Source organism: Lepidochelys olivacea, assembly GCF_965140295.1.
Source record: "Lepidochelys olivacea isolate rLepOli2 genome assembly, chromosome: 5".
Lineage (NCBI taxonomy): Eukaryota > Metazoa > Chordata > Testudines > Cheloniidae > Lepidochelys > Lepidochelys olivacea.
The window spans coordinates 32,401,672-32,416,990 of NC_140415.1; the positions used below are offsets into that span (position 1 = coordinate 32,401,672).

At 41.7% G+C, this 15,319-nt stretch overlaps 1 protein-coding gene and 1 pseudogene across 2 annotated transcripts in view; both read left to right on the forward strand.

Annotated features, from left to right (window-relative positions):
• Window positions 1–6,720: 6,720 nt before the first annotated feature.
• PARP8 (poly(ADP-ribose) polymerase family member 8) overlaps window positions 6,721–15,319 on the forward strand; it is a 158,609-nt gene continuing 150,010 nt past the window's right edge. Inside the window, exons 1-2 of the mRNA XM_084627760.1 lie at window positions 6,721–6,827; window positions 7,743–7,797. Of these exons, the coding sequence (XP_084483886.1) occupies window positions 6,737–6,827; window positions 7,743–7,797 (146 nt within the window). The 5' untranslated portion in view covers window positions 6,721–6,736. The remainder of the gene's footprint in view (window positions 6,828–7,742; window positions 7,798–15,319) is intronic.
• Window positions 12,896–13,245, forward strand: LOC311521308 (large ribosomal subunit protein eL31 pseudogene; annotated as a pseudogene). The gene has a single exon. The product of its transcript is annotated as a large ribosomal subunit protein eL31 pseudogene (transcript).

Sequence of the window (15,319 nt, forward strand, 5' to 3'; positions counted from 1 at the left end):
AGCTACAGATCGCTTCATCGGATGCATTCAGTGGAAAATACAGTGGGGAGATTTATATACACAGAGAACATGAAACAATGGGTGATATCATACACACTGTAAGGAGAGTGATCACTTAAGATGAGCTATTACCAGCAGGAGAGTGGGGGGGGAGGTTGTGGCGGGGGAAGAAAACCTTTTGTAGTGATAATCAAGGTGGGCCATTTCCAGCAGTTAACAGGAACGTCTGAGGAACAGTGGGGGGTGGGGGGAGGGGGAAATAAACATGAGGAAATAGTTTTACTTTGTGTAATGACCCATCCACTCCCAGTCTCTATTCAAGCCTAAGTTAATTGTATCCAGTTTGCAAATTAATTCCAATTCAGCAGTCTCTCATTGGAGTCTGTTTTTGAAGTCTTTATGTTGTAATATTGCGACTTTTAGGTCTGTAATCGAGTGACCAGAGAGATTGAAGTGTTCTCCGACTGGTTTATGAATGTTATAATTCTTGACATCTGATTTGTGTCTATTTATTCTTTTATGTAGAGACTGTCCAGTTTGACCAATGTACATGGCACAGGGGCATTGCTGGCATATGATGGCATATATCACATTGGTAGATGTGCAGGTGAACGAGCCCCTGATGGCATGGCTGATGTGATTAGGCCCTATGGTGGTGTCCCCTGAATAGGTATGTGGACACAGTTGGCAACGGGCTTTGTTGCAAGGATAGGTTCCTGATTTAGTGGTTCTGTTGTGTGGTGTGTGGTTGCTGGTGAGTATTCGCTTCATGTTTGGGGGCGGTCTGTAGGCAAGGACTGGCCTGTCTCCCAAAATTTGTGAGAGTGTTGGGTTGCCCTTCAGGATAGGTTGTAGATCCTTGATAATGTGTTGGAGGGGTTTTAGTTGGGGGCTGAAGGTGACGGCTAGTGGCGTTCTGTTATTTTCTTTGTTAGGCCTGTCCTGTAGTAGGTGACTTCTGGGAACTCTTCTGGCTCTATCAATCTGTTTCTTCACTTCCACAGGTGGTATTGTAGTTGTAAGAATGCTTGATAGAGATCTTGTAGGTGTTTGTCTCTGTCTGAGGGGTTGGAGCAAATGCGGTTGTATCGTAGAGCTTGGCTGTAGACAATGGATCGTGTGGTGTGGTCTGGGTGAAAGCTGGAGGCATGTAGGTAGGTAGGAATGGCGGTCAGTAGGTTTCCGGTATAGGGTGGTGTTCATGTGACCATCGCTTATTAGCACCGTAGTGTCCAGGAAGTGGATCTCTTGTGTGGACCGGTCCAGGCTGAGGTTGATGGTGGGGTGGAAATTGTTGAAATCATGGTGGAATTCCTCAAGGGCTTCTTTTCTATGGGTCCAGATGATGAAGATATCATCAATATAGCGCAAATAGAGTAGGGGCATTAGGGGATGAGAGCTGAGGAAGCGTTGTTCTAAGTCAGCCATAAAAATGTTGGCATACTGTGGGGCCATGCGGGTACCCATAACAGTGCCGCTGATGTTATAGCAGTCTTGGATGATGCTCAGCACACGTTCATTTTAAGAACAAGTTTTTTCATGAAGTTGATAGATTTCCACTCCATACGACTAAATTAGGTGCCTTGCATAATGACAGGTTTCAGAGTGAAACTGCTACTCTGAAACCATTTTAAGAACACTTTCACTGCAGGTTTGACAAAACGAAAAGAAGGTACCAATGTGAGATTTCTAAGGATAGCTACAGCACTCAACCCAAGGTTTAAGAATCTGAAGTGCCTTCCAAAATCTGAGAGGGACGAGGTGTGGAGTATGCTTTCAGAAGTCTTAAAAGAACAACATTCCAATGAGGAAACTATAGAACCCAAACCACCAAAAAAGAAAATCAACCTTCTACAGGTGGCTTCTGTCTCAGATAATGAAAATGAACATGCCTCGGTCTGCACTGCTTTGCACATTTATCGAGCAGAACCGGTTATCAGCCTGAACACGTCCTCTGGAATGGTGACTGAAGCATGAAGGAACATATGAATGTTTAACATATCTGGCACGTAAATATCTTGCGACGCCAGCTACAAGAGTGCCTTGCGAACGCCTGTTTTCACTCTCAGGTGACAGTGTAAACAAGAAGCGGGCAGCATGATCTTCTGCAAATGTAAACAAACTTCTCTGGGCGATTGGCTGAACAAGAAGTAAGACTGAGTGGATTTGTAGGTTCTAAGGTTTTACATTGTTTTATTTTTGAATGCAGTTTTGGTTTTGTACATAATTCTACATGTGTAAGTTCAACTTTCATGATAAAGAGATTGCACTCAGTACTTGTATTAGGTGAATTGAAAAATACTATTTATTTTGCTTTTTATACGCCAAATATTTGTAAGAAAAATAAATATAAAGTGAGCACTGTACACTTTGTATTCTGTGTTGTAATTTAAATCAATATATTTGAAAATGTAGAAAACATCCACAAATATTTAAATAAATGGTATTCTATTATTAACAGAATGATTAATTCTGTGATTAATCACAATTAATTATTTTAATCGCTTGACAGCCCTAGTAGAAATCAATGGGACTACTCACTAAGTGGCCCAGTTCTGCCACCCTTATTCACTGTTAGGTAGTACCTTCCTGTGCAAGTAGTCCACTTGGGTGAAAGGACTTGGTCAGTGTAAGGGAGACAGAATCAGGCTGTGTAAGGAGCTGCCAGATTAAAGTCTTATTAGACGGCTCTCTTATTCACTGGTCACTCATCATTTCAACGTGCTTCCTTTTGGCCATCTCTTAACACTCCTTCTCTCACACTGATTTTACAGTGGTATAACTCCATTGACTTCATCTGAATTACCTAATTTACACTTGTGTGAACCAGAGAAAAATCTGGCCCACAGGAATGCAAACCTGTTTCATTGACTGACAGAGCTGGACTCAAGGCTATATTAGAAATGACATGCATTGAATATCTCAGGATAGAGACCACTCGACTCTCAAATGATATTGCTTTCATTGTTCTCAGTTGTCCTTGAATCTGAATTCATGTGGAACCTTAAATTATTTGTAAAGCTTTTGTTTTTAAGATTTTGGTTTGACATTGGTATAATGTGCAACATCACTCTGGTTACAGCATATGGTGTTGTGGAGATAGAGGATCATTGTTACAATAAAATTTAGGATATTAGGTCTGTTCACAGTTTCTGAATGTTTTGAAAGATGGGGTTTTTTTTATTTTTTTAGCTCTACAATACTGTCTCCTTAGTTTTACAACAGGTTCCATCTTCAATCAATTTTTATGAATTTGGCTGATCATAAATCCTAATATTGTTATGATGGGCTCAGTTGTCCATAGTGTAACTGCACTAGAGTCAGCAGAGATATTCCAGAGACCAAACTGGCTCATTATCTGGAAATTTAGACTAAGGCACTGAGCTTGGTTCATGATTAATAAACAAAATACAGTATGTTGATACAGACATTTGCACCAGGCTTTCTACTTTATTTGAGTCCAGGTGGTGACATCATGAACCAAATTCATCTCTGTGTTAGCTCCACTGAAGCCGTGGTGTTGCTTTATAGATAAGTTTTTATTCACTTGTGTCTGGTCTATGAAATTTTACTGTGGCTGAACAGGGAAGTCATCAATCATGTTAAGGGACATGATGCTGAAAAAAAGGGTTGGTCAGTGTAGAACAGGACAAATTCTGTACAGCATCATGTCAGCTAACTATTTAAACCCTCACTGTGATTAAACCCCTAGTCTAGCAGGAAGGAGGAACAAGTGGCTTCTCACAGGACTTTAATCACAGTTAGCAGATGCGATCTAAATGTGGTTTATCCTGCTTTGTGCTGAGCACTATCCTGCAGAGCATTGGGAGAAAGGAGAGACGCAGCAGAGATGGCATTGCACTACATAGCAATCTGACACCTGATCAGGAATGGACACTAATGACAAACAGACACGGGCCAAAACCACAGCGTAACCTTTGAAGATACACAAGGGGTCTCTTTATACACTTTGACCAAGCTTGTATAACATATTGTGCCAATAAAGTCTCATTAAATTTTGTCAGTAAAAACAATTGTTGTTAACTGTATTCAGATACAGTAATATCTTGCAGGGTAGCCTACACTCTGCTGAATGACCACATCACTTCAAGCATCACTGAAGTGTTTGGAAGGCCAAATTCTGATATAACCCTTCTTTGTTTAGTGGTGGAGATTATATATAGTATTTCTAGCACTGTATAGCATTTCTATCAACCTAGAACTACTCTGTTGTCTTTGAGCTGTATCTGTTCACTTTTCTCACTAATCTCTGTCCCCTCATTACCACTTTTTCTTGTTTAATGAAATTGGAGCAAGGACAAATATGGACCCCCAGAAAATGTCATTTTTATGGCATTTTTTCTAAATGTATTTACACTTTAAAACACATAATAAAATAAAGATCACATTTATTCCCCTGTGCCTGAAATCAACAATACATGATTAATACAAATTTGCCTAATGAAAATGCACCAAAGCAATTGTGCTCAATAATGAATAATCCATGGTAGCTGATTAGAGCTGGGTGAGGACTGAAACAACAAATTCTATGAATATTCTTTTGAATTTTTAAACAAATTGTCTTCTGTTATGTTCATTCCCATTTATTTATTATTAATTATTCACCTAGCTCTTGGGAGGATGAAGGGTAATTGGTTTTGGAGGCATTGAGTGAGACTTCACCATTCCTTCTGAATTGTGTTATAATGGTTATTTATTTACTTGTATTACAGAAGCACCCAGAGGCTTTGATGTGGACTCCATGGTGGTAGGCACTGTACAACAGAGTAAAAGTCCCTTTCCTGAAGAGGTTACTATCTAAAACAGGATTGTCAAAGAGTGGTGGATAAGGGATGTGATATATACCCTGTGTAATCAGAGATGGGTGACAAATTTAATAGTAGTTCCATAGGGTTGATATATACAAATAAACCCCTACCTTCCCCACCCACATAAATAAGGGGGTGGGATGAGCAGGGAAGTGTAGGGGATGAGTTCATTGGAGCACAGGAATACAAAAAGAAGTAATGACTGAGGGAGAGGGAAGGAAGATGAAATGCTGACAGAACTGGCAGAGAAAAAACAGCTAGAGTCAAAACAGAAGAAAGTAGTCCGACACCACTGCTCCTGCAAGCTTTATTCTCTGCTAGTCCATGGGGCTTGGGGGTACAGGCCCACTTAAGTGTGTCTCCCCTGTTGGACCAGGTTCAGGAGGGATGGGGAATAAGTGGTCTTAGTCACCTCAGGGATGCTGGAACAATTTTTAGTGTGTGTGTGGGGGTGGGGGGTGGGGGGTGGGGGGTTGCTGAGAGCCATTGAACCAAATGGTAAACCCTGTATATGATGGAAACCACTTCAACCCAGAAGTTGCAGCAGCACTCCTAGTTCCAGCACTTATGCCACCACCCTTCTTCCTGCCAGCCTGCGACCTCAGGAAAACACCTCTGCTGCTGGGGAAGAGCTCCCCAGTGCCCCTGGCTGTGGGAGAGGGGCAGGCCACAAGGGGCCTCTTGCCCCAGCTTGTTGGATCAGCAAGAAGGTCCCCTCTGTTGGTCTAGGGAGAAGGCAGGGCCCTGACTGGACTGCAGTCCCGTCCCCCTTGGCCAGCTCCCCCTTCCCTCTCACAGCTCCTAGGGGTGAGGAGTATGTTTACGCCAGTGGCCGGGTGCACCCCCTGCTGCCATGAGTGTAGGGGGACCTGCTGACGTGCTGGAGCCGAACTGCCCCCGCCTGGGGCTTTGAAGCGCTGCTGCCCCCTTGCGGATCCTGGTATTTTTCCCCCTTCCCACCTGAGAAATTGCTTTATAAATATTGTCTCTCTCCCGCCCCCGTACTACCTGGCTTCGTGCCAGCCCGGTAGCTCTAGGTGACGGTTCCCCCCCTCGTGCCCCCGAGGTCCGGTCGGCCGTTAGCCCTGTGCACGACCGACCCGGGCTGGGTCGCGGGACTCTTGCATCGGGCGCCGGGTGGCGCCAGTAACCTCTGCGCCAGAGGGAGCGTCTTGGTGGCGGCGGCTGTCTCTGTGCACATGCCGTTTGACTGCCAGCCTTGGACCGCGCTGGGCAGCTGCCTCCGCTCCGCCTCTGCTGGGTGCCTTTGCCCTGGGCGGCGCCGGCTGTTTTGACACCCCCAGCTTAACAGCAGCAGCCGGCAGCGGCGGAGCAAAGGACGTGTGGCAGGCGGCGTGTCTGTCTGGGGCTGGGAGCAGCGGCGGCGGCGAGGGGAGGGTCTGCGGCTTGGCGTAGCTGCAGCAGCCGTCTCGGCCTCTCTGGGAGTGATCGTGTGTGCGCGCCTCCAGTCTCCGCCGCTCGCCGAGCTGCTCCTGCCACCGCTGGTGACTGTTGTCGCCGCTCTCTTCTCCCCGGCTCAGACAGCCCAGCACGGCCAGGGGTGGAGGGGCAGGAATGTGAACGGGTTTTGTGGGGGTGTGTGTGTGTGTGTGTGTGTGTCAGTCACCCCCGCCACCACCAGCATCCTCATCAGCTGGATCTATTGTCAGGAAAGGAGGAAATTGCAGTCAAGCAGAAGCAGCAGCAACATCTGGGCTGTCACATCTGGGCATGCAACATCGGCTTCCTCCTCCTCTTCTTCCTTCACCCGAGTGGATCACTTTGGGGGTGGAAATACTTCTGCAGTCAAGCCAGAGGTTCCATCTTATAACTGAATATTGAAACTGGAAGAGAGGGGGGTGGGCTGGGGATAAAGGCTGCTTCCCCCCCCCTTTGGGATTTATTTCATGGGGATGTGTTCAAGACAAGAGAGGATTCAGAAGGATATTGACGTTGTGATTCAAAAGTGCAAGGCGGAGAAGGACTGCCTGTTTACAGGTGAGTTTTCCGGCTGGGCTCCAGGTTACCAGCTGCCACTCTCTTCCCCTCCCTCTCTGCCTGCTTCAGACGTTTCCCCAGCGCGACATGTTTGGTTGGGGTTCCCTTGTCCCATTTCTGCTGTCATTTTGCAACAGTTACAGTGACGATCGCTGACCATTAAGTCTTCGTGTGTATGTGTGTGAAATAGGTCTCCTTCCTTTCCCCCCCCCCCCCCCAACACACTGGCAAGAGAAGGCAGAACAGGTACTGTATGAGAAAACAGATACAGAAGTGGAATGTATCTAAGCACAGGGAGGAATGCAATACACACAGAGAGAGCAATTTATCTGTTCTTAGCATCTGCTACCACGACAGTCCTCAGATCAGAGGGAGCCCCTCAGCCCACGGTCGTTTTTAATGCAAGACTTTCGGTTTGGAGCCGAGTTGTTTTGCGCAGTTGGCGGTGGTGGTAGAATACAGCCCGCTTTGTAGCTGCTCAGGTTAGGTCGTTGCCATTTGGGGCTGCTTAGCTCTTGCTGTAGGGGAAAATAGATTTTTTTGGGGTCATCTAGTTCCCTAAATGCATTGATCCAGAGCTGGAATATTAGCAGTCATAAATGAGTCCTTTCCATGCAAAGCCTTGGTGTTTGCTTGTTGCTTTATGGTGTTCACTATTTACAGTATTTGATTTGCCAGAGCTGCCTGGCTTGTTGCTGCCTGTTGCCTTCACTGACAATGGAAATTCCAGCCGTTGCCATAGCACCAGGGCACTTGTTGCAAAGGGGAGGGGGGGTTCCCTGCTGCAGGGTGCTCTGATGGATGTTAACCCCCCTACCAGTAGCAGAATGAGGGCGGGTGAGACTTCAGCTATTTTAGACAAAACCAAAGAACTAGAAATGATCACTGATAATAATGCAATTCTTTGTATTTTAGATTTCAGGTACTCAGACTCCACCTTCACCTTCACCTATATTGGAGGCGCCAAAAGGTACTTCTCTGTAATAATGAGTTACTTCATTTCCCATTCACTGGCTAGTGTCTCTTTTTTTCTTAATTGTTGAATAGTAATTTCTTTTTCTTTTGCAATGAAAGCAAATGATTAACATCCAGTGGGACATAATTAACTAGAGAGAGAGTGTTGGGTCTGAGCAGGTAATCTATGAGGTGATCCCATTCATCAGAGACCTATTCATCAGAGTTTTCCCTCTGTGTAATTTGTGTGTCTTGATATTCAGTCTACAAAGATAAGTAAAATTAGTGCCTGGTGCAAATGGTATAGAAAAACAAAAAACATTGAATGCAAGATGTTTAAAAAAACTGACTATAAGAACTAATAAAGAAGAATAGGCCAAATTTTACTCTTACACCAGAGTAACACAGAGAGACCAGAATTTGATGCTAATAGACGCAAATCATTTTGCAATAGAACAAATTAACAGTATAGAGGAATTAAATGAAAATGTCAATAAAGTTTATGATGCAGATAATCATTTAAACAACCAAATATAAATCTAAATATTGCTTGTAAGCACACTTTAGTATATTCACAAATTAGGGTGTATATGTAAATGGATACTCATTTTTATTATTTGCATAGGGGGTTGCAATTTATATCACTTCTTCAGTTGCATTTCATTGCTTGTGTTATATCATTAGCCTGGATTCTGCATACCTGTCTGTTTTCAAAGTAACTCAGTTTTTAAAAAAATTTCCTGTTGGTGAATGGATTTTTTCCCAGCTGTTTGTTTAGTTTGTGAATTGCTATTGTATTTGTGTTCATATTAAGCCAAATAATAAAGCATAGCTAGGTTTAGTAGAATTTATTTTTTTAAAATAATTCTGATATAATCAATATTTATTTTTAAGCATTTTCCATTTTTATTGATTTTAAATTTTCACAGTTGTAGGAAATTATGGGGGGAGTGTAAAACAGTAATTATTTAATGCTAGTAGATATTGAGATTCAGATTACAATATCACATGTCAAAATATACGAAGTAAATATTTTTAAATCAAACTAATAAATTTTCAAGCACAATTTTACTTACTTTGCCTATATATAGAGAGAGTTCAGTTATTAACTATGGGAATATTTTTCATGAGTTTGTGTGTGTATGGTGAAATTGACATTCACTGACATTTACTTATAAAACTATAATCCTAATCCAAGACTAAATATAGTTTATCAGGTTTAAAAAGAAGTATCTTGATTTAGATAGCTTCAACAGTTCACTATCTTTGGTGCTTACTTTTTTCAGGCCACCTCAGTTTAAAAGGGAATGGATCATTAGGAGTTATAGGCCTCTATCCTGCAAGATGAACTTTGCAGGTGGATACCTACATCTGAACAGGGCGCTGTTGACACCAGTGGGTTCTGTGCAGTTTCATGGATCCACCTGCCCAGGTCAGCTTGTAGGATCAGGACCATAACTGGTAAATGGGTTTGCAGTTTGTTCAAAAAATATTTTTGTCACATTAATGACCTCCACATGCTCCTACTGAAGGGGGTGGCAAAACTTCCTGTTATTAAGGGGACCATTATCGTGTGCCTAATGGTTTAGAATTAGAGATATTCTCAGGTTGCTTAAGGCCCAGATAAAGGGGTTTTAAAATTTTCTTTTGCTTTAAACAAAGTTTTTATAAGATGTAATATGAGCATGAAATTATTATTCTTTAATTAAAGGATACAGTCGTTCAGATTTAAACATTCCCATGCAGTGTTTGCAAGCCAAATGTTTCAGCATGGAACCGGGAAGTGAAACAGACTGCTGTTTCCATTGTCCAAACTGAGTGCAGTAAAAATGTAACAAAGCATAACTAGTGGAAAGTAAGCTGCATTGTTAAAAAAATGCTTTCACTTTTACTAATCAGATCTGGAATTTAGAACACATAGTGGAGTCTTACTGGACGGGCCACTGAGAACCAGTTTCAGGATCTGGAAAATTCAAATTGAATTTAAAATCTCATGTTATACCTTGAGAAGATGATACAAATAGGTTTCCATAGTGCATGTTCAAATTTTACATTCCTTCTGACATTTAAAGGACACTTAAAAATAATCAATAGCTTAAAATAAGGGATTCATACTGACTTCTCATCTTTCCTGTGGGTTTTTCCCCCCCAATCTTTCAGAATATCCATAGTACACAGAGGTGCACTGGCAGCTGAGTTTTCTGTTTGCTTTCTTTTTGTATAAAGTGCAAAGCATTAAGGGCCAAATTCTGATTCCCATGCCAAAGCTGAGTAAACGAGTTTCATGCAGGGAAACGATGCATGGCTGCAGAGGATGTAATACTTCCACATGTAACCCAAAGCCAGAGGTCAAATCAGCTGTGCAGCCACTAATGCAGACTCTGTAGAGGGCTGTAATAGTGGCCTTCTGTGTATTCCCTACTTGGGAGTGTATCCCCTCCAAGTTAAAACTGGGTTTATTGGGCATTCCCCTCCCTGAGCTTGGCCACCAACCCCATCCCTGTCCACAGTACAGCAGCTATAGGTTCCCTGCCACCCACTGGCAATTCTTCTGTGGTTTGAGTACTGTTGGCAGGAATTGCCCCTAAATGACAAACTTTATTAGCTCATGGTACATAGCAGCTTGTAGAATAAGTATCAGGTGATACTCCTGATATTATCACCTCAGATACTTGCAATTGTCTGATTTTATATCTTTTGTGCTGGCACCGCTGCATGGTTTCAAGAAATGGGACAAGGGATGTACTCTGGGCTTTTTTACTGAGAAATAAATTTTGATGGCTAAGTCATGGATCAGTTGGTAAGGAAGATTACAAGATACTATCTGTAGCCACATTTTGCAATTCTATCCTTTAGTGCTTTATTTCCCTTAGCTATTTTTTTAGCGAGCCCTGGAAACTCAAAGCTAGTGCACAGTATGGTTTTACTTTGTCTACAGTGCAAGAGCAAAATACATGAAACAAGAAAATATGTTTTATGTCTGATGCTAAGTAGAGTATTTTTTGTTTAACTGATTGATGACCTTTTTCTAGGACTGCTCACCCTTATGTAAAGGCTGGCCTATAAAATCATCAGGTTAAACGGACCTAGGGATTTCTTCTGCATATCATTTGTGTCCATTAGGCATATTAAGTCTACTTACTAGTGGTCTTAACTTCTGTACTCAGAGCCAGATTCTCAGCTGCTATAAATCAATGTAATTCCACGAAAGTTAGTGTACATTGCTTCATTGCTAGCTGAAGTTCTGGACCTTGGTTTTCTTTTCTTTTCTTTTCTTTTCTTTTCTTTTCTTTTCTTTTCTTTTTAAAAACTGTTCTAAGGTTCATATTTGTGAGTTTTTTCTACTTAGGGAGAGATTTTCCCAATTTAACTGCATTGTACCCTTTCTTCTTGGACTTGCACTGCCCCATCACATGTTACTAGTTCTCAGTGTGCTGCTGGAAAGAGCCAGGAGGCACACTACCTATCTCAGGTCCTTGTCCTGATACCACTTACACTGCTTTTACACTGATTTCAGTTGAGTTATTTTTAATTCTCACTTGTGTGCAAGTACAGAATCAGGCCCTGTGGGCATGATCTTGCTATCATTCTACATACAGAGCAATTCCAGCATATGTCTCTGTAAACTATATTGAGCTGCTATATTATTTATACCAGTGGTTCTCAACCAGGGGTACACAGAGGTCTTCCAGGGGGTACATAAACGTATCTAGATATTTGCCTAGTTTTGCAACAGGCTATTTAAAAAGCTCTAGCAAAGTCAGTAAAAACTAAAATTTCATACAGACAATGACTTATTTATACTGCTCTATATAATATACACTGAAATGAAAGCACAATATTTATATTCAAATTGATTTATTTTATAATTATATGGTAAATGAGAAAGTAAGCAATTTTTCAGTAATAGTGTGCTGTGACACTTTTGTGTTAAGCAAGGAGTTTTTAAGTGAGGTGAAACTTGGGGGTACACAAGACAAATCAGACTCCTGAAAGGGGTACAGGAGTCTGGAAAGGTTAAGAGCCACTGATTTACATAATATGAGACTAGTTTTAGGCTAGGCATAAATATGACTACAGTGGACTGGCCAGCCATTTGAATGAATTCTCTTGAAAAGTTACAGGAGGGGGAAAACATTTCTTTAAGAACAAACATATTTCTATTGCATGGATTATCATAAATAATCCTTTCCCTGTGAAGCACGAACAATCATTTTGGTCTCTGCTTGGGCAACACTTCATTTTTCTAAAATGAACTGTGTTCACATCACATTTCTAAATTATTAGTTTTTTTGACAGTCCTGGGGTGCTTGCCGGTTTTGAAATCCTGTGTGACAAAGTTCCTCCTCTGCCTCGGTGGGTCCTGCGCTTATTGGTGGATTTTGTTTGCCTCAGAGGTTCACAGCAGCCCTCAGTTTGGCCACTCTCATGGCTCAAATCTGCCGTTCACTCAGTTAGCCTCATCACTGGCCAGGATGGGGGAAAGGATGAAGAACAATCTCTGCAGTCTCTGCTGATCCACCTAGTGGATCGGGGAACAGGCCAGAGACCTTCCCCACTGGTGGAACCCACAGTCCCGGTCAAATCCTCTGGTATCAAGTATGGAGTTGGGGGGATAGGAGGAACCCGGGTCCACCCTCTACTCCGGGTTCTGGCCCAGGGCCCTGTGGATTGCAGCTGTCTGCAGTGGCTCCTGTAACAGCTGCGTGACAGCTACAACTCCCTGGGCTACTTCTCCATGGCCTCCTCCCAACACCTTCTTTATTTCTCACTACAGGACCTTCCTCCTGATGTCTGATAATACTTGTCCTTCTCAGTCTTCCAATAGTATACCTTCTCACTCTCAGCTTCTTGCGCCTCTTGCGCCCAGCCCCTCACATGCACGCCACAACTGAAGTGAGCTCCTTTTTAAACCCAGGTGCCCTGAGTAGCCTGCCGGGCTTAATTGATTCTAGCAGCTTCTTGATTGGCTGCAGGTGTTCTAATCAGCCTGTCTGCCTTAATTGTTTCCAGAAAGTTCGTGATTGTTCTGGAACCTTCCCTGTTACCTTACACAGGGAAAAGGGACCTACTTAACCTGGGGCTAAAATCCTGGGGCTAATATATCTGCCTTCTGTGGAGAAAAGAAGAAGGGGAGATCTGCCATCAATGAGGTGGTGACTAGGGAATATACCATCAACATTCACAAACGGATCCATGGAGTGGGATTCAAGAAACGCGCCCCCCGTGCTCTCAAGGAGATCCGTAAATTTGCAATGAAGGAGATGGGTACTCCTGATGTATGCATTGACACCAGATTGAACTGGGCGAAAGGGATAAGGAATGTTCCCTACTGCATCTGTGTACATTTATCCAGAAACGCAGTGAGGATGAAGATTCATCCAACAAACTATACACACTGGTTACCTATGTACCAGTCACCACTTTCAAAAGTCTACAGACCGTCAATGTACATGAAAACTAAACAAATTTTCAATACAAAAGTGACCAAAAAAAAAAGTCACTCTCCTGTAGCCATCTGGCCTGACTCTGTCACACATGTAATTAGAAATTTATTAGTGAAACCCATCTTTGTTGTATAATGTGGTCACTAAGTATGAAGCACATTATATGAAAATTTAATAGTTTTTAATTTTATTTTTAGAAAGCGATAGGCAAATTGGGAGATATTTCTCACAGAGTGACATGTTCCTTCAGGTGCTGTGACTGAGCAAGATTTACCCATATTTAACTGCTGCTGGCAGAATATCAGAAACATCTGGATTCTTTCTTTATTCTTTAGGGTTTGTACTGCAAGAACTAACAAGGATGTTAAAATGATAACACATTGAGAATCTTGGTTTTTTTAGAATCCCTTCTTATTTCTGCTGTCCTACAAACTGACTCCTTTTGTGGCACATTGCTTCTTCCAAAACTCAGCAGACTGAACAGATGTGCTGACCTATCACCTTAGTAATGAAGCCACATAATGAATGCCCTAATGTTGTTTTCAGGTTATAGATATAATTTGACTTAGTTTGCAAGAAAAGAATGCCTGGTTGTCCTGAGAGAATATAATTCTTTTTCTCCTGATAAACAAGATGATCAAGTCAAGTGCTCTTCACTCATGTATGTGCATAACTCCCATTGGCAGTGAGGGACTGTGACAATGAAGACTGTGCATGAGAAGAACAGATCTTTTACGGAGGCATTTTTTTTTAAAGAAACAAGACAAGGCCTAGGAGAACTAAACACATAGATTAATTTTGTCCACAAAATTCTCCCTTCCAGTCTGCCTGGCAGCTCTTTGACTCTGATGTTCTGTCCTTCCTACATGAGCAGAATGATGATAACAATGGCAGTTTCGTGCATTCAAGTAAAGCTGAATTTCTGTATGGAATTGATCTAAGACGATTGCTCAGTTCTGAGAGGAGAATTTTCCTCTGTAGTCTTCCTTAAAGTTATGGTAAAATGTAAAGATTTATTGTCTTTTTTTTTTAAGTTTTGTCTCTGATTTTTATATAATTATAGGTTTTTCTATGGTGCTTGTTACTGTGATATGAAAGCACTTCACTTAAACTATTGAATTAATTCCTACCTCAGTGAGGCATAGAAATATCTTCATCCCCATTGTGGCATATAAAGGGTAAGTGACTTCCCCAAAGTCACACAGGAAGTCTGTGGCAGAGCTAGGTACAGAACCTAGATGACTGAAGTTCCAGTGTAGGGTGTTAGCCACAAGACTTCTCATTTGAGCAACCTGAGGATAAGTGGATGTGATTAATTTTTTTTTTTTTTTTTTTGCTTTAATGGGGTACTGACAGGAATTTTAGGTCTATCTACATGGCTTCTTAAGTTAATTTATTAGAGCTCTACAGAGGATGGAAATTCTGTTTCATGAAGGATTTTAGGATTTTGAAGTTTGGCTTTGTTCCAAATCATAATGAAAACCAAGCATTTCTAAATTCTCTCTGAAGGGAAATTTTGTTATGTTTGTTTTTGATAGATCAAAAAGTTTTGTTTTTATTTTGACTTTTGTATTATAATATATAATACACAAAATAAAAAAAATCCAAAACAAAAAATGAAAAGTTGAAATGTTTCGTTCAAAAAATGTCAAAATGAGACCTTTCTATATTGTTGGAACTTGCTTCCTGATTTTCTTCTTAAACAAAATTCTGGAAAAATCTACCTGATTTCATGGTGATTCAATTTTGATAGAATATGGTTCCATTCAAGTTTCTCTGACCAGCTCTAGAATTTACCTTGCCATAATTTTAGCCAATGCATTGCAACAGAGATTTTGGTCACCAGTGCTACCATAGCAATTCTACTCTTTTTTTAAGCCGCGTTATCAGTGAGGAGAGCTATCAAAAAATATTGTACAATACTGCTGAAGGTCTTGTGACAAGGCAGAAAGGTGGTCCTCAAGCCTCTGCTCATGAGGGGTTATGACTCAAACCCCTGCTTGTCACATGTGTGGTTGAGGGTGGGGATATAAAAGTAAAGGGGAAAGGGCATTGGCATTTTTGGTGGGAGAATATATTCAATACATTTGG